Source organism: Aotus nancymaae, unplaced genomic scaffold (assembly GCF_030222135.1).
Source record: "Aotus nancymaae isolate 86718 unplaced genomic scaffold, 86718_ANA_hifiasm-v0.15.2.pri h1tg000267l, whole genome shotgun sequence".
NCBI lineage: Eukaryota > Metazoa > Chordata > Mammalia > Primates > Aotidae > Aotus > Aotus nancymaae.
Window position 1 is genome coordinate 218,327 of NW_026988682.1, and position 27,671 is coordinate 245,997.

General features: G+C 37.6%; 1 protein-coding gene and 1 non-coding gene across 5 annotated transcripts; one reads left to right on the forward strand and one right to left on the reverse strand.

The window, feature by feature from the left end:
• The first annotated feature begins 1,352 nt into the window (after positions 1-1,352).
• On the forward strand, positions 1,353-1,459 carry LOC135273129 (U6 spliceosomal RNA). The gene has a single exon (XR_010340981.1). It is a non-coding gene; the product is annotated as a U6 spliceosomal RNA (small nuclear RNA).
• Positions 1,460-6,611: 5,152 nt separating this feature from the next.
• On the reverse strand, positions 6,612-27,579 carry LOC135273127 (uncharacterized). Of its 4 annotated transcripts, XR_010340978.1 has the most exons (7): positions 27,445-27,579; positions 25,853-25,949; positions 16,652-16,848; positions 15,108-15,207; positions 11,966-12,140; positions 10,160-10,217; positions 6,612-6,662 (listed from the first exon to the last, which is right to left on the reverse strand). XR_010340978.1 is itself a non-coding variant. In XM_064372049.1 (6 exons), the coding sequence occupies exons 1-6, from the start codon at positions 27,475-27,477 to the stop codon at positions 9,821-9,823; spliced, it is 603 nt and encodes a 200-aa protein (XP_064228119.1). In that variant the 5' UTR covers positions 27,478-27,579; the 3' UTR covers positions 9,433-9,820. The 4 variants fall into 4 exon arrangements, 2 of the variants coding, with proteins under 2 accessions (XP_064228119.1, XP_064228120.1); XM_064372049.1 differs by lacking the exons at positions 6,612-6,662; positions 11,966-12,140 and adding an exon at positions 9,433-9,938; XM_064372050.1 differs by lacking the exons at positions 6,612-6,662; positions 10,160-10,217; positions 11,966-12,140 and adding an exon at positions 12,206-12,611.
• Between the last annotated feature and the right edge of the window lie 92 nt (positions 27,580-27,671).

Below are 27,671 nucleotides of genomic sequence, written 5' to 3' on the forward strand. Positions count from 1 at the left end.
AACACCTGAGGTCCGCAGTTCGAAAGTAGCCTGGCCAACATGATGAAACCCATCTCTTCTAAAAATACAAAAAAGTTTGTTGAGCATGGTGGCGAGGACCTGTAATCTCAGCTCCTCAGGAGGCTGAGGGAAGAGAATCATTTGAACTGGGGAGGCAGAGTTTGCTGTGAGCCAAGATCCTGAAACCGTACTGCAGCCTAGGCAACAAGAACAAAACTCTGTCTCCAAAGTAAATAAAAAAAGAAATAATTAAATAATAAAGTTTACACTGGGCACAGTGGCTCACCCCTGAAATCCCAGCATTTTGGGAGACCGAGAAAGGAATATCGTTTGAGGCTAGGAGTTTGAAACCAGCCAGGTGACAGAACAAGATCCCATCTCAAGGAAATTTTAGCTGGGTGTGGTGCTGTGCACCTGTAGTCCTAGCTACTCAGGAAGCTGAGGTGGGAAGATTGCTTAAGACCTAGAAGTGGGAGGCTGCAGTAAGCTACCATTGCACCACTGCACTCCAGTCTGAGGGACAGAGCAAGATCATTTCCGTAAAAAAAAAATAAACAAATATAATCTTCCTTTTTTTGAGACAGACTCTTGCTCTGTCACCCAGGCTGGAGTGCAGCGGCATGATCTCGGCTCACTGCAAACTCCGCCATCCGGGTTCAAGCGATCCTCCTGCCTCACCCTCCTGAGTAGCTGGGATTACAGACGCACACCATCATATCTGGCTAATTTTTGTATTTTAGGAGAGACAGGCTTTCACCATGTTGGTCAGGCTGGCCTTGAACGGCTGACCTCGTGATCCACCTGTCTCTGCCTCCCAAAGTGTTGGGATTACAGGCATGACACACTGTGCCGGGCCAGAATCTGACTTTTTGAGAAGGTTTGTAGATTAGAAGATTTACAGGGCTGGGCATGGAGGCTCTTGCCTATAATCCCAGCACTTTGTGAGGCACAGGCGGGTGGATCACCTGATGTCAGGGGTTCAAACCGGCCGGACAACGTGGTGAAAACTGGTCTCTAATAAAAATAAAAAATTGGCCAGGCCTAGTGACTCAGGCCTGTAATCCAAACTCTTTGGAGGTCAAGGCAGGCGAATCACCTGAGGTCGGGAGTTCAAGACCAGCCTGACCAACATGGTGAAACCTCGTCTTTAAAAAAAAAAAAAAAAACACAAAAAAATTTAGTTGGTCACGGTGGCCCACACGTGTAATCCTGGCACTTTGGAATGCTGTGGTGGAAGGATCATGAGGCCAGAGGTTCAAGACTAGCCTTAACAACATAGTGAAACCCATTCTTTGTAAAATAATAATAATAATAATAATAAAATAAAATAAATTAAAAAATTACCTGGGTATGTGCTGGCTTCTGCAGCACATACACTAAGGTTGGAATGATACAGAGAAGATTAGCATGGCCCCTGCGCAAGGATGACATGCAAATTCATGAAGCGTTCCATATTTTCTTTGTTGTTCTTAAAAATCAAATAAAAATAAATTTAAATTTTAAGTTAAAAAAAAAGAAAATTAGCTGGACACGGTGGTGGACACCTGTAAACCCAGCTACTTGGGAGCCTGAGACAGGAGAATTGCTTCAACCAAGGCGGCAGAGTTGCAATGAGCCAAGATCAGAGCATTGCGCTCCGGCCTGGGTGAAAAGAGGGAAACTGTATCTCATGAAAAGGCCGGTCAGGGGAGATTTATCCAGAACCTCGTTTTGACAATTGTAGACAATGATCTCTCTAATTTATTATTTTTTTTTTTCAGAAGGTGCTTTACTCTTATTACCCAGGCTGGAGTGGAGTGGCGCGATCTCGGCACACCGTACCCTCCACCTCCTGGGTTCAAGCAACTCTCCTGCCTCAGCCTCCAGAGTAGCTGGAATTGCAGGCGTGACTCACCGCGCCCGGAAGATTTTTTTTTTTTTCTTTTGAGAAGGGTTTCGCTCTTGTTACCCAGGCTGCAGTGCAATGGCGCGATCTCGGCTCTCCGCAACCACCGCCTCCTGGGTTCAAATAATTCTCCTGCCTCAGCCTTTTGAGTATATGGAATTATAGGCGTGAACCATCGCGCCCGGATGATTTCTTTCTTTTTCTTTTTTTTTTTTGAGACGAAGTTTCCCTCTTGTTACCAATGCTGGAGTGCAATGGCACGATCTCCCCTAAACGGAAACGCCGCCTCCTGGGTTCAAGCAATTCTCCTGCCTCAGCCTCCGGAGTAGCTGGAAATACAGGCATGAGACACCGCGCCCGGAAGATTTTTTTTTTCTTTTTCTGAGAAGGAGTTTCGCTCTTGTTACCCAGGCTGGAGTGCAATAGCGTGATCTCGGCTCACCACAACCTCTGCCTCCTGGGTTCAGGCAATTCTACTGCCTCAGTCTCCTGAGTAGCTGGGATTATAGGCACGCACCACCATGGCCAGCTAATTTTTTCTATTTTTAATACAGACAGGCTTTCAGCATGTTGACCAGGATGGTCTCGATCTCTTGACCTCGTGATCCACCCGCCTCGGCCTCCCAAAGTGCTGGGATTACAGACTTGAGCCACCGCGCCCGGCCCAGAACCTCACTTTTACAAGAATAAGGAGAAATCACAGGACATCACAGACATTCCCCCTTTCAGCTACAGCAGGCGGCGAAGAGGGTCAAAGCCTCAAAGCAAGGGGCGGACAAGCCAAGCTTGCAACAGCAAAAGTGAGATGCAGAGACCACAACAGATGAAGTCCACGCCCAGAAGCCATGAGCTGGAAAGGCCATGCCAAGGGACCAAGACATATTACCTTTTAGGAATGTGGTTTCCGCTCTTCTTCTTCACTGAGGAGTGTCCAGGAGAGCCGCGTCCCAGGCCCCAGCCACTGCGGAGATGGTGCCATTGGCTCATGTGGGTCCCGAAAGCCGCGTACCCAATGCCAAGCCGGCCAAAAGCGCAGGTCCGCCACCCTCAGTGCTATTAACAGGATAAGACCCGAGACCGAAAGAGACTGGGAAGCCAGCCACGCAGAGCTCCGGCGTCTCGCTATTAGGCATATCGGTTGTGAGGGCCTAGCCGCGCAGGCTTTCCGAGAGGCTTGATTTATACACAAGACTTTGGTGGCTACAGCGCCCTCTTTAGCCAGAGGCCGGTAGCACAGGTCAATGAGGGTGTGTATGTACCCTTCAGAATTCAAACAGCATGGCACAGGGAAGTCCCTCTGTCCCTGCCCTGTACCTCCTCTCAGCACCCCTCCCTGTCCTTGTGTATTCTTCTAGATATTTACAAGTGCTTACACTCACATTTCGCAGACTGTGTATAAATATTTACTTTCACACATACGTATATCCTTTTTGTTTTTAGTTTCTCAAAATGTTATTTCGCTATGGGTTTTGCAAAGCGTGCTCTATTTTTATACAAAAGGAGAAACTAAACATATTCTACAATTTATTTCGAACACTGATTTTCCCAAAACAGAGATATAGACCAAGGGAACAGAACAGAGGCCTCGGAGGTGACGCCACACATCTACAACCATCTGATCTTTGACAAACCTCACAAAAACAAGCAATGGGGAAAGGAGTCCCCGTTTAATAAATGGTCTTGGGAAAACTGGCTAGCCATGTGCAGAAAGCAGAAACTGGACCCCTCCCTGACACCTTACACTAAGATTAACTCCAGATGGATTAAAGACTTAAACATAAGGCCTAACACCATAAAAACCCAAGAAGAAAACCTAGGCAAAACCATTCAGGACATAAGCATAGGCAAGGACTTCATGACCAAAACACCAAAAGCATTGGCAACAAAAGCCAAAATAGACAAATGGGACCTAATCAAACTTCACAGCTTCTGCACAGCAAGAGAAATAGTCATTAGAGTGAATCAGCAACCAACAGAATGGGAAACAATTTTTGCAATCTACCCATCTGACAGAGGGCTGATATCCAGAATCTACAAAGAACTAAAACAGATTTACAAGACAAAAACAAACAAGCCCATTCAAAAGTGGGCGAAATCTCTACGAAATCGTTCTACTATAAGGACACATGCACAGAAATGGCAAAATCTCACTGAAGTTTCAAATGTCGAATGCTTCAAATAAACAACACTGCACCAAAGAAGTACATTTGAAAATGAAGGCTCCCAAAATAGTCTCATCTAGGGATGCCTATCGACATGCAGAAGCTTCTAAAATTTTTCAATATTTTTATTAAAAGACACTTTATAAAAGGCAAATAAAAAGCTTAAGCAACTAATTGATAAGAAAAACTAAATGTGCTAATTTTTGTCTTAGTTACTATCCTGATCCAAAGGTGAAAAGAAAGTTATCCTGAATTATAATATTTGGTTCTTCACAAGTTGCCTAGAAATGAAGTAAGCAGGGATGAAAACAAAGTCATGTAACAACTTACTCTATGTTTTGAAGACAGCAGGTAACATCGAATTTTTATATCAAGCAATGTATAGGTGGAATACCAATATGGTTTATGGAAGAAAATAGTAAAAAAAAAAAAAAAAAAAAAAAGATTAGAAATTTAGAATTTCAGATGAATTTCTAGTTTGTTTATTCTGCACTACACTGAAGTATTTTTTTGTGAGTGTTTAAGATTTATTTTATTCACAGTCTCTCAGAAGTTTCTTTTTCTCTTGGCATTTATTATCAGGATAAATGATTTTTTGTTTAAAAAAATTACCAAATTGTTGTATAGGCACATAGCGTGCAAATATTTTGGAAAGAAAATGTATAATCTTTATGATCCAGCTGATTTTTAAGATCATTAAATATTTGTAATAAAATGTTTCTCAAAACAGATGCAGCCAAAATATTTGGTTGCTTTCAGAAGCATCTGTCTAACTGAGATATGGGGAAGGAGCACAAATCATTCTCTCTTCCAGTCCCTGCTGAAAGGGTGAGCCTGTAGTCTATATATATATAGAAATGACTAAAGTTAATTATTAAGAATTATTTGATAGGTAAAAATAAAAGCTCATGCTTTATATAGATTGATGAGCTTTTTACCTAACAAACAAGTGTAAATACAAATTGCCTTAGATAGGAAAGCTGAGAACAGATAATAAAGTAAGGTAACATATTAATTTAGATAGAACATAAAAGCCAAGCTAGATTTGGGAATCAAAGAGTAGGGAGGGCTGAGCCAGATTAAGAAAGTTAGACTATTACTGAGCTGGAACTAAGAACCAGGTTTGAATAGCCATTTCCTTAGTGACCAATGGTGCTGTCATAGATTTGTACTGGACCATGGGTAGAAACAAATGCATCTGTAGAGTTCTATAAACCTCTACTTACCAACTGCAAATGTATTTTGTGCTTACAAAACTCTTACTTATAATAAAGTAATACTCTGTTTTCAAATTGTCAAAACTCTTAAAGCATACAGGCTGTAAACACAAGTAATTGGCAGCAAAGCTTAGAAGGCTGACATGTAAATCTTTGTGTAAATAAGATTCCTGTAACTAGGCTGCTCACACCCAAAATATTGTCTAAATTACTCTGAAGTGATTCATATTTCAGAGAAATATTCAAAGAAAAGTTAACATGTATATGCCACACTCCCTCACGGCCCATTTCAAAGCATTTGAGGAGCATCTGAGGAAAGGCCATTTTATTCAGCTGTAATCCCCAAATATACCCCCAATATTTTTAACTTATTGTATAAGCAATGGGTTAGTGGTTATGACACATATTTTAAGATGACAGTCTGTTATAAAATACTTGTCTTAAATAAATACACTCTAAATCAAATATTTAAGAATAAAACCTAAATATTTACAGAGAAGATAATTATTCTAAATCAACTACAACACATATAAATTATAAACTAAGACATTCAATATATGTTATTTTTCTTATTACAAGAGATGATAAACAATAACCTACATTATTACTCTTAGGCTAGTTGTGGCAAAGCGATTCCAACCTTAATATATAAAAGAGGCATCTATTTCTAAAGTTTTCTTTGTAGTGAAATATGACAGATGAAATCCCAGTTTTCACTTTCTTTCTGTTGCAACATTAAACTGAAAAATATTCCCTTGGGTCAAAGCTTTCGTATTTGCTGCATATTCTATGAATTGAGCAAGTGGCCATGTTAAATAGTGTGCCAGAATATGTATTGTTCCACAAGTGCTTTCTCTTTCCTGTGTGTTCAGTCTAGATCCAAATTAGGTCTCATAAAAATATACTACCTTATCTTTGCCTGTTCCAAGTCTCAGCTGATAGGTGATGAGGTCCCTTTTCACAAAACTGCTAAAGACAGATCCAAGCATCTCAACTCATCTACTACTGAGTTCACCAACAAGATCTGGAAGGGCATATCGATATAGCTTCCCATGATAGAATAGGCTTGTGCTATTTCATTCTCTTCCTGTGATGGCTAGATCCCTTAATATTTTACCATTCTATACCCATGAGACCTCATCTTGAAGGCCTAATATTATTTTTGATAACAACTTTGGACCACAGAAAAGTATAAGAATTAACTGAAAAGGAACTTCAAAGAAGAAAAAAGAACGAAGAAGAAGACCAACAAATATCAATGGATGACTCCTAGTTTTCTAGTTAACACAATATATTCTATTATGATGTATCAGAAGGTAAGACTAAGATGTTGTTTTGTCAGTGGATTTTATGATACATACTTTTTCTTGAAAGGAATTTTGCAGCGAGTTCTTTTTCCTGTAGAGAAAGGTTGATCATTTGTTTATTATAGAGTCAAGAATTTATAAAACTTTTTTCTAAAATTTCTGATCATTGAATCATTTTGTTGTATCTAAGAGTTTTTCTATAGAAATTCAAAATGAAGAATATACCATTTTTTCCAACCCTTCGATTTTACTTTTTCCCTAGATTGGCCTCTAGTTTTAGAAATGTACTTTATTACTCATGGGAACAGACTTATAGCTACAGCATAAACAATGTACCTCTCTGATCTTTGTTCTTTTAACACACCTTAGTCATGCCCACTTTGGTTTCTCTGAAAAAGGATATAGGATTTGCAGGGAGGGGGCAGTTGAGTTTCTTCTGACTGTTAAAAGGTCTGATAGAGCAGCAAGGCATCTGACCAGAACTTTCTGATTGTCATTTATTTACTCTTTGAAATGCTATAGTTCTACCATTCCCTCCCCATATTCCATGGCAGGAAGAAAATAGTGAATGATTATTCAATAACTATGGGTTAAAATCATGGATATCTAGCTATATTTAATACCAGTTTAGATGCATTCCTTTTCTGTTTATGACAATATTCTATTATGTGTTATTACATTTACCATCACACACTAATGAAATAAAAATATTCTGAATTCCAAAAAAAAGTATAGCTCAATCATAAACATAATAGAAAATAAAATAAATATTTATTAAAACAAGTTCTAAAACTGAAGTCTGATTTATTTTCTTATACTTTTGCTGATTTGAACTGTTTCTTTTTTCTTTCTACTTTCTTAAGTACACTCCTTTTAGGCCTGTACTCCACATGATTAAATTTACATTTTCCCCAAGGTTTATAATTCAATTTTAAGAAATAGGCAGACTGAAAACTACGTCCTATATTTTGGCAGGAAAAAAAAACTTCACTGGGTCCAGTTCATAAAATGGGTTTTGTGACAACAGTCTATCCTTAGACTAGTACCTTTTTGCAGTATGCAACTAGGAGCATGGAAGCTGATGTCAGTGATATGTTCTCTATCATTTGCCCTCATTTGTTTTTCTAGGATCTGGTTTCTTAGGTCAACCCAAGTTTCCACAGGTTTTTCTCTTAGATATTCTGCAACCTAATGCATTCAGATTCATTTTTCTGTTTTCTTCATGTTATATCGTTGGCATAAAACATAACTCAAGGAGTTCTATGTATTCATTGATACCAGTTCCCAATAGACTTTCTGCTCCAAAAGCATGCAACACAGAACCAAAGTACAAAGGCCTACATGTAAATTTAATCTGAAAACTGAAAAAGCTTTACTAATGACTATTAGAAAACAATTTTATTAACCGGATAAAGCATGGCATCAGCAGAAATGGCAGAGTAAGTATCTCAGATATTCATTCCTCCAAAAAAAATAATGAGTAAACTGGCAAAAGAAAAATGACCAGAATTATAGTTTCTGGAACTCTAGAGAATTAATCAAAGACTTGCAGCGTTCCAGAGAGCACTTATTTAGGAAAAGCAGTGAGCCTAGGTAATAGCAATAGGTTTTGGTGTTTTAATTTGTCTTATTTTTATCCCCTCGCTTCAGCTTCATAATATCCTTCAAAGATAATACCCTGAAATCATAGAAACATGGTTTTATCTTGGTACCTGCCTAAGATCTAGCATTATAGTTTGAACATAGTAGGTTCTCAATAAACGTTTGATAAATAAATCCCCATCTAAAGTCTTTTGGATTGTGCCTACTTCTCTCTAATGGCAAATGAAGCCTTTGTGCATGCCACTAATGGACTTTGATAACTGATTCTGAGTTTCTTTCTTTCAATCTTTCCTATATATCATTGTCAAACTTACTCATTATGTATGCTAATTTGACCATTATACTTGCACTAAAAACCATCAGACTATTAGCCAATAAATAAACTACAAGTTTTAACCACAGCCTTCAGGATAATAGATTTATTGCTTTCTTCACTCTGTTACTCCTTATACCTTCCCTGTAATACACGCTTACTCATCACCTAAGTGCAATGCTGAATTATTGCAACTTTACTCCCACCGCTGTTATATTTTCTTTATTTTCATTCCTTTGGTACTGAATTTTCATCTCTATTTTATAAATCTTTTGTAACATTAAACAACTGAACAGAAACAAGAAAACTAAGCAATAAGTGAGAGAAGAGAAAGAAATGATGGAATAGATGTGAGACTTCCACAGCAAACTCCTATAAAACTCGGAGTTAAACCTGAACAAGAGGAGTGTGACATATGTGTCTTTACTCTTTATTTGGATCTCTGTGTATGCTTTTGGAGAAGAGGTAAGAAGCTCCAGGTAAGATAAAGAGTTTTTTATTTTTCACCAAGCTAAGATTTATAAGGAAAGAATATCCAAAACGCTTGCTATGGAATATTCAAGTGATTTTTGTAGTTCTACATTCTTGTGTTGAAGAAGATAAAAATGCACTTTTTACAACTATATTATGAGCCTCTTATAACCTTTTCTGTAAAGAGGTATGTATTTATATTTCCAGTAAATAAAAATGTATGCATCCAATAAATAAAATAAGCAATGTTATTTTACATGTAGTCTACATACGGTCATCAAGTTTTATTGCTTTGAACTAGACAAGTCAGTGTCCTTCCTTCTGCATCTCTTACTGTGTTATGTATCATATGAATACTCAATAAGTCAAACAAACTGGGATTTATCTGTCTTAAGGTAAAAATTATTATTTCAAGAAGGCTGGTCTGAACATGTCAAGATCATTTGCCATCACTCACAACTTAGTTTACTCAATCATCTTCATGGGAATTTGGGGTTTGTAAAGTCTTTCCTAGACTTCATTTGTCTTGCTGATTTTTTAAAAATATTGTGGCATGGGTGTAAAATAACTCATTGCTATTACTTAGATTCATGTTTTCCTCTCTCTCTTTTCTTGAGTTGAGAAAAACAGATATAAACATCAACAAAATAGGTGGTCACTAAGGTTTGAGGAGTGAAAAGTCCCTGGGCTTAACAAATATCTCTTCTACTATTCTACTATTAGAGATTATTATTTTGTATTAATCTGCAAAATACCCTTTAGGGTGGGGGATAACTGATTAAGTCATTAATACTATAGAGTAAACTATATTACCAGTATTAGAAAGCCAATAGTCTCAAAAAGCATAAGGAATGGTAGCTATTTCAAAGAAAAGAAAGGCAAAGAAATAAATACAGATTATGAGAAATTACCTGAAGAAAGCTATGATGAAGATACACTTCAAAGTGGCATGGAGACCCTGACAATAGGTGGATTATAGAACTACAGAGGAGATATGGAGATAAAGAAAGGGAAGGACAAAGATTCAGTTTGTCTACAACTTAAGCTAGTGCTGAAAGTCTGCAAAAGACTATAAATTTCACTAAATCCAAGTAGAACTACAAAAATTGAGGATTCCATGTAATCATTTGCTTATGAGCAGCACTCTTATGTAATCATTAAAATTTTTATTTATGATTACACATAATTCCTTAGATACTTACATATTGGTGATAAGAGGAGAAGAAACTATTCCCAGGTCTGTAGCCTGAGCCTGAGGTCCTATTTATCAGAAAAAGAAAATTATATAGTTTGTATCCGTCCTCAGCAACTTGCTAATGTTAATCCTCTAGTAGGTATTTATTTTCTGTTGTTACTACCTTGTTTATAAGCTTTCAGAGACTCTCCACAGTGAAGTCCAAAATTCTTAGCAAGAACCTGTACTATAAGATCTGATGTCCTTTTCTACCTCTCCAGTGTCTTCTCTGACTAGTCTTTCATATATATGCTATGGTCCAGAGACAGAATATATCGCCGTTCCCTAAATATATCATGTTTCTCATGCCTCTCTGGCCTATGGTTTTGCAATTTCTTTTGTCTAGAATGCCCTGTGCTGTCTTTAAACTTCTCATCTTTTAGCTCTCATTCAGCTTATGTCAACTCTTGAAAGTCTTCCTTGAAAACTACCTGAATAAATACCTTTCCCAGTGCTCTCAAAGCACTCTAAACATGTTTATATTATAAAACTCATCATGCTATGGATTAGTTATGTTAATTCTTGTGTACACCTGATTATTATATAAAATAAAATAATTGATGTGTGATCAATTTTATTTTATTTTATTTTTTAAATGTTTTCATTATACTTTAAGTTCTGGGGTACATGTGCAGACTGTGCAGGTTTGTTACATAGCTATACACATGCCATGTTGGTGGTTTGCTACATCCATTGCCCCATCATCTACATTAGGTATTTCTCCTAATGCTATACCTCCCCAATTCTCCAACCCCCTGCTATTCCTCCCCTAGCCCCCCACTCCCAAGACCCTGGTCTGTGATGTTCCTCTTCCTGTGCCTATGTGTTCTCATTGTTCAACACCCACTTATGTGTGAGAACATGCAGTGTTTGGTTTTCTGTTCTTGTGTCAGTTTGCTGAGAATGATGGTTTCTGGTTTCATCCATGTCCCTACAAAGGACATGAACTCATCAATTTTAGAGAGAAATGGACTGAGATTAAGAGTGTACATATCTGAAAGTTAAATGTGAAGATAAAACTATTTTTAATACAAAAAAACTCTTCTGTGGTTTCCAGCAATATGCTAAACAAGTGTCTTTCATTTTGCCTAGAATTCAGTATAGAGCATTAAAGTCATACTGTTAAAAAATAGCTAAACTTTCAAAGAGATAGTAGAACTTTCTGAAGGTAAAACAATTGTGAGAACACAAATCTATAGTGATAAACAAATGCTGAAGCTGATACCTGCTCTAGGGACATTGGCCACATCTGGAAATGTATTGTCTGGTCAGAGCATTTAAAACAAGACTTTGGGCCCCCAAAAGATGGGGAATTAAAACTAACAGCTCCTAAAAACATGCAGATGCTTCTTGACTTAAAATGGGGTTGACATCACAATAAACGTTAACATCATAAGTTAAAAATATGTTAAGCTGGAAATGCATTGAATACACCTAATCTGCTGAACATAACAGCTTAGGTTAGCCTACTTTAAATTTGTTCTGAACACTTACATTAGCTTACAGTTGGACAAAATCAGCTAACACAAAGCCTACATTATAATAAAGTGTTGAATATCTTATGTAATTTATTGAATGCTATACTGAAAGGGGAAAAACAGAATGGTTGTATGGGTACTTAAAATACAGTGTCTATTGCATGTTTATTGCTTTCACACATCCTAACATTGAAAAATCATAAGTCTAACCACTGTAAGTCAGGGACCATCTGTATAGGATTCCAAAGAGCTACATTGTCAATTAGTCATCTACAAGAAAAAAAAAAAAATCATACCAGAGAGGAAGCAGACAAATTATGCCTTCGCTTGTGGCTATGGATGGAGAAGGAGGAGGAGAAGATAAAAGCATTTCCTAAGAACTCATAATCACAGATACTGTTTTCTATACCCTCGAGTTTCAAATCCACAGAAACTATTGCCCTTCAAACTGCATATGAGAATTTAAGAGCCCTGTAGCAAAGAAATTAAGTAGGAAGTTTAAACTTTTCCACAAAAAAGCTCCAGACTCAAGAGACTTCTCCTCTGAATTGTGCTAAATATTTAAGCAAGAAATTATGCTAATTCTACACAACCCTTCCAAAAAATTAAAGAAGAGTGAACATTTTCTATCTCATACATTTACATCAGAATCACTTGATACAAAATATCATTACAGATATTATAATAAATTACAAATTTTTCCAATTCCCCCATGAACAAATATGCAAGAATCATAAAACAAATTATAAATATCATGTATAATATGTAATATAATATTATACTGACCATTACATTAATAATATAGTAATCATCATATAATTAAAAATAATATAATAAATACAATATGGTATTCTAATGAATATGTATCACATTTCCTTATGTTTTGGAACAATATTAAGAGGTACACAATCACCAATGCTGTTCAACATTGTACTGAAGGTCCTAGACAGAGAGAAATAAATGAAAAGTGAATCCCAACTAAATAGCAGCAAGCTATTTTGTAGAAATTGACAAGTTTTTAAAATTTGTATAGAAAGCAAAGGCTCTAGAATAATGAAGTCAACTTGGCATAACAACAAACATTGGATAACTCAAACCACTGAATTTTAAAACTTATTTTAAAGCCACAATAATAAAGAAAATGAAGTATTTGCATAAATACAGATAAATGCATCAATCTGTGATCACTTTATATTTTCAAAGTTGCCAAAGCACCTAGATTCATACAAGATAAGTTAGAATCCTCCTGTTTTCCCAGGTAGCAAGAAGAGCTATCAAACACCACTAGAATCATGCCAGAAATACCACTAGAGCTATAATTAAGGAGCTTTCATTGGCCAGAGGTGTTACAACATGAAGACAATGAGAAGACCTTAATGATGATCCACTTTTACTTAACAAACAGTAAATACATTTTCTCTTCCTTATGACTTTCTCAATTTAACAATATTTTTTCTCTAGTTTACTTTATTGTAAGATTATAGTATGTAATATATATAACACACACAACATATGTTACTCCACAGTTTATCTTATCAGTAAGGTCAAAGATGAGCTGTTAGTAAGTTTCTGGGCAGCCAAAAATTAAATGTAAGTTTTTTACCGTGCAGGAGGTCAGTGCTCCAACTCTCAGCCCTTAATGTTCAAATGACAACTGTACTTCTGGTTGTTCTATACATAATCACCAAAACATGGAAACAACACCAAACTTCAAATTTCTTTCAGTTCAAGGATGAATAAACAAACTCTGATGGATCCATGCAATGGAAAGGAACAAACTATTGACACATGCAATAACTTAGATGAATTTCAGGGGTATTATGCTGAGTAAAAGAAGCCATTTTCATGAAGTCAAATGATGTAAAATTCTATTTACATAACATTCTCCAACAGAAAAATATATCCATGAGAACATAGCACTATTTGATAATAATCCCAGAGGTAACATAACTAATAATCCCAGAGGTAATTTGGGATTATTAGTTGGGAGAAGGAGGGTGTGACTGCAAATAAACAGGGTGAGGGAGATTTTTGGAATATTGGACTGTTCTATATGTGATTGTGATCGAGGTTACACAAATCTATACATGTGATTGTACACGTAATTGCACAAAATATTCCATTTTGCTTTAGGATGATTTAAAAAAACAAAATAAATGCCTTGAGATATTTTCTGAGAATGAAAAAATACAGAGACAAGATAAGGAGCTGCAGCAGGAAATTCACTTTGAACTCTGCCTGGAGAATCACCAGCTGCAAAAGTGTGTGGGGCAAATTTCTCGTAAGAGTATAGAGGATGTGACACTGTTCTGAGTTCACACTCATGACGCTATGATGAAATGGAAACCAGAAAGACCTGATTATGGTGCATGGGAAATAGGGGCACCTCTAAAAATGTATGACGTGTGATGTCACTATTGTGTATTTCTGAAATTCGCAAGAAGACTACAATGACACATATACCCTTCACTGAGACTGGAGAGTAGCTATACATAACCGCTCACACCCAAGGCTGATATGAATCACATTACTTTACATTTCATCTTTCAATAAAGTTAAAAGTTAGGTAAGTACTGAACTTTAGATGCTGATAAATGCTTGCTGAAACAGTCAGAGCTTCATTCAATAGGTAATAGTTTTAACGGTGGAGGAAGAAACCATCAGAACAGAGTTTTAAGCATAACAAGCAACAGTACAAAATGGATCTGAGGCAGGTAAAAAAAAGTCAACAAAGGCTAGTTGCTAATCTACTGCAGTGACACAGGAAAGCTCTGACCTCGAAATGGGTTTCATGGGATACTATGATGAAGCTGCATGGAAAATAATCAGCTTCTTTCCTGATCATACACAATCAAAGATAGTTAAATCAAGTCTACAGTTCTGCATTCTGGCCATGAAATTGTAGCTAATATCAGAAGAGAAAAAACCATTGTAATTTCATAATGTTATAAATAAAGGAAACTGGTAGAGACTGGGCATAGCAAAGCCATTTCTCCCTGTAAACTTACTTCATTTTTTCTCTCTTCATTTATTTGTTCCTTCTTTTTTTCCCTAATTCTCTACCTTCACCCTTTCTTACTGGTTGGCAGTATAATAGAACACAATGTTGCTATATAAGAGCAGTTATCTTAGGTACAAGTTTGTATCATTTCAGTAGTTATTTTAAATATAGGGAGGTTGGTTGGAACTACAGTACAGGCAAGCCTGTCCCGTGAGCCAACTGATGAGATTGTTATAATTTGTTATGATTGTTACATATATGCCTACTTTTCAACTTGAACTGTAATACAGAAATGCCTAGAACAGTGTCTGGCACAAAAGGAGTAGCAAGTATAAATACACAGAGGATTACAAAAGGATATTTAGGTAGATAAGCATTTCCTACTTAGCTACATCATCTTTTAATGTTCTCACATTCACCATGTGTTCCATCTTTACCTTCATGCTTCAACGTATTTTTCCCCGTTTTGTTTCTTTTGACACCAGTAGCTTGTATTTTTTGTAAATCAGCCCCCTTTTTTTTAAGAACGTGTTGTTTCTGCAATATTAAAGAAAATGTATTGGTTAATATTAACTTGTCATTAGAAATGTAAAACAATTTATTTAAAATGTCACAATATATTAAAAATGGATTATCAGTCCTGTCTTGACTTGTAATGTTACAAAAATAAGAGAATAACAAAGGGTAAATTTCCCTTGTGATCAAACACAAAGAATACATTTAATACACAAGCAATTTGCCTTTCTACACATCGTCAGAGGACTAATCCAGTTTCTGATCAGATAGAGTATCATATCCATGGCTGCCCTGGTGAGCTAAAGTAATTTCTCAATCATCTTCAATTGGAAGATTCCTGAGGGCTTACCCAAATATCATTCAGGTCTACCAGACATAAACATAATATAGTACATAAAATGTGATTACCCTTTGTGAATATCTTGGCTACTGTTGAATGTACTAGAAAGAAGATAAATGCATATAGAAAAAAAAGAAAAAAACCCAGAGGTGGGCGTGGTGGCTCATGCCTGTAATCCCAGCACTTTGGGAGGCCGAGGCGGGTGGATCATGAGGTCAAGAGATCGAGACCATCCTGGTCAACATGGGGAAACCCTGTCTCTACTAAAAATAAAAAAAATTAGCTGGGCATGGTGGTGCATGTCTGTAATCCCAGCTATTCAGGAGGCTGAGGCAGGAGAATTGCCTGAACCCAGGAGGCAGAGGATGCGGTGAGCCGAGATCGCGCCATTGCACTCCAGCCTGGGTAACAAGAGCAAAACTTTTAGCAAGAAATAGATTAGCACATGTAAAACAACTACCCAAGACTACAGTAAAGACCTTCCTAAAGGACTGGGGAAAACAGTCACTGGAACCTACCTAGGTGTAAAAAATATGCCTATTCCCACTAGAAATATTTCACTGTAAAGCTACACTGGAAAAACTTCATAAGTCATAAGGCTTTGAGTAGAGAACTAAGATGGGTTTTAACTCAGTAGCAGGGAACAACTAGCCCCAGATTAAACATGGCTCTGGCCCCACCAGCAAATCATAAAAGGCAAGACCTGTATAATCAAATTGTTTCCAAATAAATTATCTACATCCAAAAGTTCTAAATAATATTTATAAGGACATAAAAATATTCAGTATACAAAGTAAAAGTTATGTCTGGCATCCAATAAAAGAACACTAGGTATAAAGAAACAGGGGAGTATGACTTATAAAATAAGTAGATCAATACTTCCACTCCAACCAAAGACACAGAAGAATCACACAGTCAGGCAGGGTTCAGGGCCTCCTGAAGTCCTCCCACTTCCCGGGTCACCAGTTCCCCTGGCGTCCCACACCTTCCAGTTGTGGCTGGTACAGTCTGAGTCATTGCCACCAGCCCCAGGTGTGACAAGAGGGTGGCCTCCTGAAGTGGGACAGTTGGGATCCTTGAGACCCTTGCTAGAGTGTTGATCCCTGCCCCCACTCCCCACCATACCTGCAGCCCCCGGAGGAAGATGCCACCTGGCTTGCAGTGAGTCCCGTGTTGGCACTGTTGTGCATCTGCCCTCAGGAGGATGGCATCTGCCTTGGTGATGGTGACATGGGCAGGCTTGAAGCAGGTGCGGAGGTACGGCTCCAGGGTCAGCAAGGGCCCCATTGCTCTCCTTCTCTTGCCTGTGGTTGCCCCTCTGTCTAGAACCGACCAGATCAGGATATTATGAGAAAAGCAAATTATAACCCAACCTCTCTCAAGAACCTAGATGTTAAAATCCTGAATAAATTGTTAGTAAATTTAATCTACACATGTATAAGAAGAAAAACACATGATAGATAAAATTGATTTAATCAAGGGTGTGTGGTTGTTTTAACAATAAAATATCATAGTCTTAACAGACACATAAAACATATTTTTAAATGTCCACTTTCACCACTAATAAGAAAGTTTTACATGTTAGAAATAGAAAGATGCTTTCTTAACCTGACATTATTATCTACCAAAAGATCACAGTGCCTATCATATGAAATGAGAAATTACTTAAACACATTTTTCATTAAGAAAGAAGAAAGGCCAGGCACAGTGGCTAGTGCCTGTAATCCCTGCACTTTGGGAGGCTGAGGTGGGGAGATCACCAGAGGTCAGGAGTTCGAGACCAGCCTGAGCAACATGGCGAAAACCTGTCTCTACTAAAAATACAGAAATTAGCCAGGCATACTGGAGGGTGCCTGTAATCCCAATTACTCAGGAGGCTGAGGCAGGAGAATTGCTTCAACCTGGAAGGCAGATGTTGCAATGAGCTGAGGAGAATTGCTTCAACCTGGAAGACAGAGGTTGCAATGAGCTGAGGACCATGCCATTGCACTCCAGCCTGTGTGCCAGAGTGAGGCTGTGTCTCAAAAAATAAAAAAAACTTGCATCCCTCAGACAGAAATCAGACTTTTTTTTTTTTTTTTTGCATATCCATGAAACACTTAAAAATGTCCTATATCATATCACATACTTAGCTATAAAGAAAATTTAACAACATAAATGAAAAGAGATTTAAAGCCGAGGCTTTTTGATACTAATTCAAATAAATTAAAAATATATAATATAAATGTTACCAAAATCAACAACGTCAATGACTAGAGATTTAATTTTCTGGTACTAATTCAAATAAATTAAAAATAAAACTGTTATCAAAGTTAGAAATGCAAGAAACATGCACCAATGTAACTATTACATTGAAAGGGATTCTTTTTTAATTATACTTTAAATTCCAGGGTACATGTGCAGACCTTGCAGGATTGTTACATAGGTATACATATGCCATGTTGGTTTGCTGCATTCATCCCCTGTCACCTACATTAGGCATTTCTCCTAATGTTATCCCTCCCCAATTCCCCCACCACCTGCTATCCCTCCCCCTAGTACCCCCCAGCCCCACAATAGGCCTCACTGTGTGATGTTCCCCTCCCTGTGTCCCTTTGTCCATGTGTTCTCATTGTTCAACACCCACTTATGAGTGAGAACATGCAGTGTTTGGTTTTCTGTTTCTGTATCAGTTTGCTGAGAATGATGGTTTCCAGCTTCATCCATGTCCCTGCAAAGGACATGAACTTATCCTTTTTTATGGCTGCATAGTATTCCATGGTGTCTATGTGCCACATTTTCTTTATCCAGTCTATCACTGATGGGCATTTGGGTTGGTTCCAAGTCTTCACTATTGTAAACAGTGCTGCAATGAACATACGTGTGCGTGTGTCTTTATAATAGATTGATTTATAATCTTTTGGCTATATACCCAGTAATGGGATTGCTGGGTCAAATATTTCTAGTTCTAGATCCTTGAGGAATTGCCACACTGTCTTCCACAATAGTTGAACTAATTTACACTCCCACCAACCCCAGTGTAAAAGTGTTCCTATTTCTCCACATTCTAGCATCTGTTGTCTCCAGATTTTTTAATGATGGCCATTCTAACTGGCATGAGGTGGTATCTCAATGTGATTTTGATTTGCATTTCTCTAATGACCAGAGATGATGAGTTTTTTTTTTATATGTTTGTTGGTTACATAAATGTCTTCTTTTGAGAAGTGTCTGTTCATGTCCTTCACCCACTTTTTGATGGGGTTATTTTTTCTCGTAAATTTGTTTAAGTTCTCTGTAGATTCTGGATATTGGGTCTTTGTCATATGGGTAGATTGCAAAAATTTTTTCCCATTCTGTTGGTGGCCGGTTCACTCTAAGGATTATTTCTTTTGCTGTGCTCTGCACAGCAAAAGTTTAATTAGATCCCATTTGTCTATTTTGGCTTTTGTTGCCATTGCTTTTAGTGTTTCAGTCATGAAGTCCTTGCCCATGCCTAAATCCAGGATGGATTTAAACATAAGAGCTAACACTGTAAAAACCGTGGAAGAAAACATGGACAGGGATTCTAAGAGGGAAAGTAAAAGATACACAGAAACCAATGAAAAGCAGGACAACTAACATCAAAATGTTCAGTGTTGAATTGTACATTCAGAGTAAAATATAGAGCAGGAAGGCTGTTATTATTTTAAAATAATTTTTTATATTTTCTTATTTAATATTTGAGGGGGAGTCTTACTCTGTTGCCCAGGCTGGAGTGCCCTGGCCATGATCATGGTTCACTGCAACCTCTGCCTCCCAAGTTCAAGTGATTTTCCCATCTCAGCCTTTCAAGCAGCTAGGACCAGAGATGTGTGCCACCATGCCTGGTTAAGTTTTTGTATTTTTGGTAGAGACAGGGTTTTATCATTTTGCCCAAGTTGGTTTCAAACTGCTGAGCACAAGCAACGCACCTGTGTTGGCCTCCCAATGTTCTAGGTTTACAGGCATGAACCACTGGAGCTGGCACAACAGAATTTTTAAATATAACCATAACCTAGCAAGGTTAGGTGGCCCACACCTGTAATCCCAGGACTTTGGGTGGCTGAGGCAGGCAGATCACCTGAGGTCAGGAGTTCAAGACCAACCTGGCCAACAGCAAAACTCTATCTCTACTAAAAATACAAAAATTAGCTGGGTGTGGTGGCACACACCTATAATCCCAGCTCCTCAGGAGGCTGAGGCAGGAGAATCCCTTGAGCCCAGGAGGTTGCAGTGAGCTGAGATCTTGTCACTGTACTCTAGCCTGGGTGACAGAATGAGACTTTCATCTCAAACAAACTAACTAACTAACTTACTAAAAACCCACAGAAACAAAACACAAAAATTCCACAATTTTGGAAAATATAGTTTACAGATGGTGTGGGTAAAGCAGTATTTCTGGTTCTAGATCCTTGAGGAATCACCACACTGTCTTCCACAATGCTTTAAATGTTTTGATAGAATTTACTCGTGAAGTCTTCTGGTCCTTGGCAATTTTTGTTGTTGTTGTTGTTGTTGTAGTTGTTGAAAACGTTTTGATTACAGATTCAGTCTCCTTTTTCATTATTGAACTGTTCAGAGGGTCTGAACAGTTTTGGTAGGTTTTATGATTCCAGTAATCCATTCAATTCTTTTAGTTTATCCAATTTGTTAGTATATAACTGTTTATAAGAGTTCCTTATTATCCTTCTTATTTTTGAAAGATATATTAATATGTACCTTTTTGTTTGTGATTTATCTTTTCTTCTTAGTCTAGCCAAGGGTTTGCCCATTTTATTTTTTTCAATCAATTCTTAGTTTTGTTATTTTTCTTATTGCTTTCTAAGTTTTCTATTTTATTTATTTATGACAATATTTATTTCTTTTCTTCTTATGACTTCAGACTTACTTTCTTCTTTTTCTAGCTACTTGAGGTGTAAAGTTAGATGAATTGAGATCTTCTTATTTAATGCTATGTGTTTATTGCTATAAACTACTCTTATAGATCTGTCTTTGTTGCATTCCACAGATTGGGGTATGTTGTGGGTTTTGTTTGTTTTGCCTGGAGACCATTTTAAAATTCCCTTTTGGTTTCCTCTTTGACCTAATGGTTTCTAACGAATGTGTTGTTTAGTTTTAATTTATTGGTGATTTTAAGTTTTCTGCTTTTCTTCTGTTATTGATTTTAAGTTTAGTTCCATTGTGGTTGGAAAATATAAATGTAATTATTTTGATCTTAAATTTTTTTTTTTTCCTTTTTTTTTCCGAGACGGAGTTTTGCTCTTGTTACCCAGGCTGGAGTGCAATGGCGCGATCTTGGCTCACTGCAACCTCTGCCTCCTGGGTTCAGGAATTCTCCTGCCTCAGCCTCCCGAGTAGCTGGGATTACAGGCACGTGCCACCAGGCCCAGCTAATTTTTTGTATTTTTAGTAGACAGGGGTTTCACCATGTTGACCAGGATGGTCTCGATCTCTTGACCGCGTGATCCACCTGCCTCAGCCTCCCAAAGTGCTGGGATTACAGGCGTGAGCCACCGCGCCCGGCCTGATCTTAAATTTTTTGGGATTTTTTTTGTAACCCAGCATATGATCTCTTCCACAGAGTGTTTCATGTATGTTTGAGCAGAATGTGTGGCATTCTTCAGTTAAGTGCTAATTTCTGTGCATGTCTGTTAGATCAATTTGGTGTACAGAAGTAAAATTATTTCTATTTGCAGATGACATAATCACGTACATAAAAAACCTTAAGACTCACTTAAAAAAAATGTTAGAATGAATGAGTTCAGTAAAGTGGCAGGATACAAAATCACCACTAAAAAATCAATTGATTTTCAGTGACCAAACTACCCAAAGACAAAACTAAGAAAGAAATACCAGCCCACTTACAAAAACAATAAAATACTTAGAAATAAACTTAATTAAAGGGATACAAGTCTTGTACAGCAAAAATTAGAACCCATTGGTGACTGAAGTTTTAAAAGACAGATAAATGGAAAAACATCTCAGGTTCATGAATTAGAAAAATTACATTGTTAAAATTTTTGTACTACACAAAGTGACCTACAAATTCATTGCAATCCTTATAATATTCTTGATAACATTCTTTACAAAAATATTTTTTAAATCCTAAATTCATACAGAACCACAAAAGATCCTGAAAAGGCAAAACAATCTTGAGCAAGAACAAAGGTATGCAATTAGGCATAACATTTTCTGATTCAAAATAGTGTATGCTACAAAACCACAATGACTAAAACAGTATGATACTGACATGAAAACAGACCTATAGTCCAACAAAATAGAATATAAAACCCAGAAATAAATTTACATATCTGTGGTTAACAGATCTTTGAAAAGGATGCCAAAGAAACCCAATGGGTATTTTAAACTAAATCATTTCAAATGTTCTCACCACAAAAAAATAAATAAATATTTGAGGTGAGATACAGATATAGATACACAGATGCTAATTAGCCTTATTTGATCATTCCACAATATACACATGCAATGAAACATTCCATTATGCCATATAAACATAGAAAGTAACCATTTCTTTCTTTTTTTCCTTTTTTTTGAGATCGAGTCTTGCTCTGTCACCCAAGCTGGAGTGCAGTGGTGTGATCTTGTCTCACTGTAACCTCCTGAGTTCAAGCAATTCTCCTGCCTTAGCCTCTTGAGTAGCTGGGATTACAAGTGTACACCACCATGCCTGGCTGATTTTTGTATTTTTAGTAAAGATGGGGTTTTACCATGTTGGCCAGGCTGGTCTCAAACTCTTGATTTCAAGTGATCTGCCCATATTAGCCTCCCAAGTGCTGGATTACAGGCAGGAGCCACTATCCGTCAAGAAAATAACTATTTTTAGCAAACCAAATCCAGCAGCATATCAAAAAACTAATCCACCACAATCAAGTAGGTGTTATTTCTGTGATGCAAGACTGGTTTAGCATATACAAATCAATCAATGTTATTCATCACATAAACAGAACTAAAGACAAAAAAACACATAATCATCTCAATAGACACAGAAAAGACTTTTGGTAAAATTCAACATCCCTTCATATTAAAAACTCCCAAGAAACTAGGTATCAAAGGAATATACATCAAAATAATGAGCCATTTATAATAAACCACAGCCATTATCATACTGAATAGGCAAAAGCTAGAAGCATTCTTCTTGAAAACTGGCACAGTTAAGGTTGGGCCTCTCTTGCCACTCGTCTTTAACATCGTATTTGAATTCCTGGCCAGAGCAATCAAGCAATCAAAAATAAATAAATAAATAAATAAATAAATAAATGGCATCCAAATAGGAAAAGAGGAAGCCAAACTATTCCTGTTTGCAGATGACATGATTCCATATCTAGAAAATCCCACAGTCTCAGCTCAAATCTACTTACACTATTAAACAACTTCAGAAAATTTTAGGATACAAAATCAATGTACAAAAATTACTAGCATTCTTAACACCAAAAACAGTCAAGCTGGGAGCCAAATCAGGAATGCAGTGTCATTCACAACAGTCACAAAATGAATGAAATACTTAAGAAAAGCCACTAAACAGGGAGATGCAAGATCTGTGCACTGAGAATTACAAAACGCTGCTTAAAGAAATCAGAGATGACATAAACACATAGAAAAAGATTGTATGATCATAGATAGGACAAATCAATATTGTTAAAATGACTATGCTGCCCAAAGCAATTTACAGATAAAATGCCATTCCTAGCAAACCACCAATAGCATTCTTCACAGAACAAGGTAACATTGTTTTAAATTTTATATGGAACCAAAAAAAGAACCTGAATAGCCAAGGCAATCCTAAACAAAAGGAACAAAGCAAGAGGCATCAAGCTACCTGACTTCAAACTATACTATAGGTCTGAGGTAACCAAAATAGCATGGTACTAGCATAAAAATAGACACACAGGCCTACAATCATCTGATCTTTGACAAAGCTGACAAAAACAAGCAATGGGGAAAGGATAACCTATTCAATAAATAGTTCTAGAATAACTGGCTAGCCATATGCAGAAGATTGAAACTGGATCCCTCCTTATACCATATATAAAAATCAACACAAGATGGATTAAAAACTTAAATGTAAAACCCAAACTATAGAAACCTTGGAAGACAACATACGTAATACCATTCTGGACATAGGAACTGGCAAAGGTTTCGTGATGAAGATGCCAAAAGCAATTGCAACAAGGGCGAAAATTAACAAATGAGATCTAATTAAAGAGCTTCTGCACAGCAAATGAAACTAGTAACAGAGTAAACAGACAACCTACAAAATAGGAAAAATATTTGCAAACTATGCATCTGACAAGAGTTTAATAGCCAGCATCTGTAAGTAACCTAAACAAATTTACAAGAAAAAAACCACAAACAACCCCATTAAAAAGAAGGCAAAGGATATGAACAGACACTTTTCAAAAGAAGATAAACATCCAGTTAGCAGCATATTTTTCAAAAGCCCAATATTACTGATTATTAGATACATTCAAATCAAAACCACAGTGAGGATACCATCTTGTACCTGTCAGGATGGTTAGTATTAAAATGAAAAAATAATAGATGCTGACAAGTTATCAGAGAAAAGGTAGCACTTATACATTGTTGGTGGGAGTGTAAATCAGTTCAACCACTGTGGAATGTAGTGTGATGATTCCTCAAAGAGCTGAAAACAGAACCACCATTTAACCCAGCAATCCCATTACTGGCTATATAACCAAAGGAACATATGTAATTCTATCATAAAGACACATGCATGTGTATGTTCACTGCAGCACATTACTGACAATAGCAAAGACATGGAATCAACCTAAATAGCCACAAATGGTAGACTAGGTTTTTAAAACTAGGGTGCATATTTTAAAACACCATGGAATACTATGCAGCCGTGGAAAAGAATTAGATCATGTCCTTTGCATGAACATGGATGGAGCTGGAGGCCATTGTCCTTAGCAAACTAACACAGGAACAGAAATCCCAATCCTCATTTTCTCACTTATAAGTGGGAGCTGAATGATGAGAACACCATGGACACAAAGAGGGGAACAACAACACTGAGGCTTACCTGGGGGTAGAGGGTGGGAGGAGGGAGAGGATCAGAAAAAATGATGATTGGGTACTAGTACTAGGCTTAGTACCAGGGTGATGAAATACAAACCCTCAAGACATAAGTTTATCTGTTAAACAAACCTGCACATGTGTCACTGAACCTAAAATAAAATAAAAATTTCTTAATAAAGACAATAACTATTTGCCAATTAAAAATAAAAGAAAACAATATAAATATAGACAATAACTATTTTCCAATTAATAATAACACAAAAAAGAAACAATAGGGAAAGATAATTTTTTCCATAAATGTTGTTGGGAAAACCGTATGTCCACAGGCAGAAGAATTAAATCGGAGCCTTACTTCACATCATATATAAAAAAAGCAACAAAAAATGAATTAAAGATATAAATATAAGGCCTTAAGGCATAAAACTGTAAGAGAAAACATACAAAGCTTCTTGATGTTGATCTAGGCAATATGTTTGGATATGGCACTAAAAGCACAGGCAATAAAAGCAAAAATAGAAAAATGAGATTGTGTTAAAAAGTTTTGCATTGCTGTAAAACAATCCACAGAGTGAGAAAGCAACCCACAGAATTGTGTAAAATATTTATAAACCATATGTCTAATAAGGTGTTGTTATCCAAAGTAAGAAACTGAAACAACTCAACAGTGAAAAAACAACAACAGGGCCGGGCGCGGTGGCTCACGCCTGTCATCCCAGCACTTTGGGAGGCAGAGGTGGGTGGATCACGAGGTCAAGAGATTGAGACCATCCTGGTCAACATGGTGAAACCACGTCTCTACCAAAAGTACAAAAAATTAGCTGGGCATGGTGGCGTGTGCCTGTAATCCCAGCTACTCAGGTGGCTGAGGCAGGAGAATTGCCTGAACCCAGGAGGCGGAGGTTACGGTGAGCCGAGATCACGCCATTGCACTCCAGCCTGGGCAACAAGAGCAAAACTCCATCTCAAAAAAAAAAACAAAAACAAACAAACAAACAAAAAAACCAAAAAAACAAACGATATTACAAACAATGAGCAAAATACATGAACAGACCTAAATAAATTTATCAAACAAAGGCATGCAAATAACAAAAAAGTATATGAAAGAATGCTCAACATGACTAATCTCAGGGAAATACAATCAAAACCACAATAAAATACCACTTCACACCTCTTAGAATGCCTAAGAGTGTAAATACACAGAGGATTACAAAAGGATATTTAGATAGATAAGCATTTCCTACTTAGCTACATCACCATGTGTTCCATCTTTACCTTCATGCTTCAACGTATTTTTCCCCGTTTTTCGTTCAACACTAGTATCTTGCATTTTTTGTAAATACGCCCCCTTTTTTTTTAGAACGTGTTGTTTCTGCAATATTAAAGAAAATGTATTGATTAATACTAACTTGTCATTAGAAATGTAAAACAATTTATTTAAAATGTCACAATATATTAAAAATGGATTATCAGTCCTGTCTTGACTTGTAATGTTACAAAAATAAGAGAATAACAAAGGGTAAATTTCCCTTGTGATCAAACACAAAGAATACATTTAATACACAAGCAATTTGCCTTTCTACACATCGTCAGAGGACTAATCCAGTTTCTGATCAGATAGAGTATCGTATCCATGGCTGCCCTGGTGAGCTAAAGTAATTTCTCAATCATCTTCAATTGGAAGATTCCTGAGGGCTTACCCAAATATCACTCAGGTCTACCAGACATAAACATAATATAGTACATAAAATGTGATTACCCTTTGTGAATATCTTGGCTACTGTTGAATGTACTAGAAAGAAGATAAATGCATATAGGAAAAAAAAAAAACCCAGAGCCGGGCGCGGTGGCTCACGCCTGTAATCCCAGCACTTTGGGAGGCCGAGGCGTGTGGATCACGAGGTCAAGAGATCGAGACCATCCTGGTCAATATGGTGAAACCCCGTCTCTACTAAAAATACAAAAAATTAGCTGGGCATGGTGGTGTGTGCCTGTAATCCCAGCTACTCAGGAATCTGAGGCAGGAGAATTGCCTGAACCCAGGAGGCGGAGGTTGTGGTGAGCCGAGATCGCGCCATTGCACTCCAGCCTGGGTAACAAGAGTGAAACTTTTAGCAAGAAATAGATTAGCACATGTAAAACAACTACCCAAGACTACAGTAAAGACCTTCCTAAAGGACTGGGGAAAACAGTCACTGGAACCTACCTAGGTGTAAAAAATATGCCTATTGCCACTAGAAATATTTCACTGTAAAGCTACACTGGAAAAACTTCATAAGTCATAAGGCTTTGAGTAGAGAACTAAGATGGGTTTTAACTCAGTAGCAGGGAACAACTAGCCCCAGATTAAACATGGCTCTGGCCCCACCAGCAAATCATAAAAGGCAAGACCTGTATAATCAAATTGTTTCCAAATAAATTATCTACATCCAAAAATTCTAAATAATATTTATAAGGACATAAAAATATTCAGTATACAAAGTAAAAGTTATGTCTGGCATCCAATAAAAGAACACTAGGTATAAAGAAACAGGGGAGTATGACTTATAAAATAAGTAGATCAATACTTCCACTCCAACGAAAGACACAGAAGAATCACACAGTCAGGCAGGGTTCAGGGCCTCCTGAAGTCCTCCCACTTCCCGGGCCACCAGTTCCCCTGGCGTCCCGCACCTGCCAGTTGCGGCCGGTACAGTCTGAGTCACCGCCACTGCCCCCGGGTGCCACAACAGGGCAGCCTCCTGAAGCGGGACAGTTGGGAGCATCGCGACCCTTGCGACCCTTGCTTGAGTGGCAATCCTTGCCCCCGTTCCCCACCATGCCTGTGGCCACCAGAGAAAAATGCCGCCTGGCTTGCGGCCACTCACGTCTTTGCACTCGCACTGCTGTTTGTGCTCCATGGTCGGCACAAGCCCCTCTACTCTCCTCCTCTCGCACGCGATTGCCCCTCTGTCTGGACCCAACCAGGAACAGCCAGGGCCTCAGGATGGACTGCAGCCTCCACCCCCGCCCCCCATCTGGACCCAACCAGGTACAGCCAGGGCCTCACGACTGACTGCAGCCTCTACCCCCAGCAGTCCACAAAAGCAGCGGC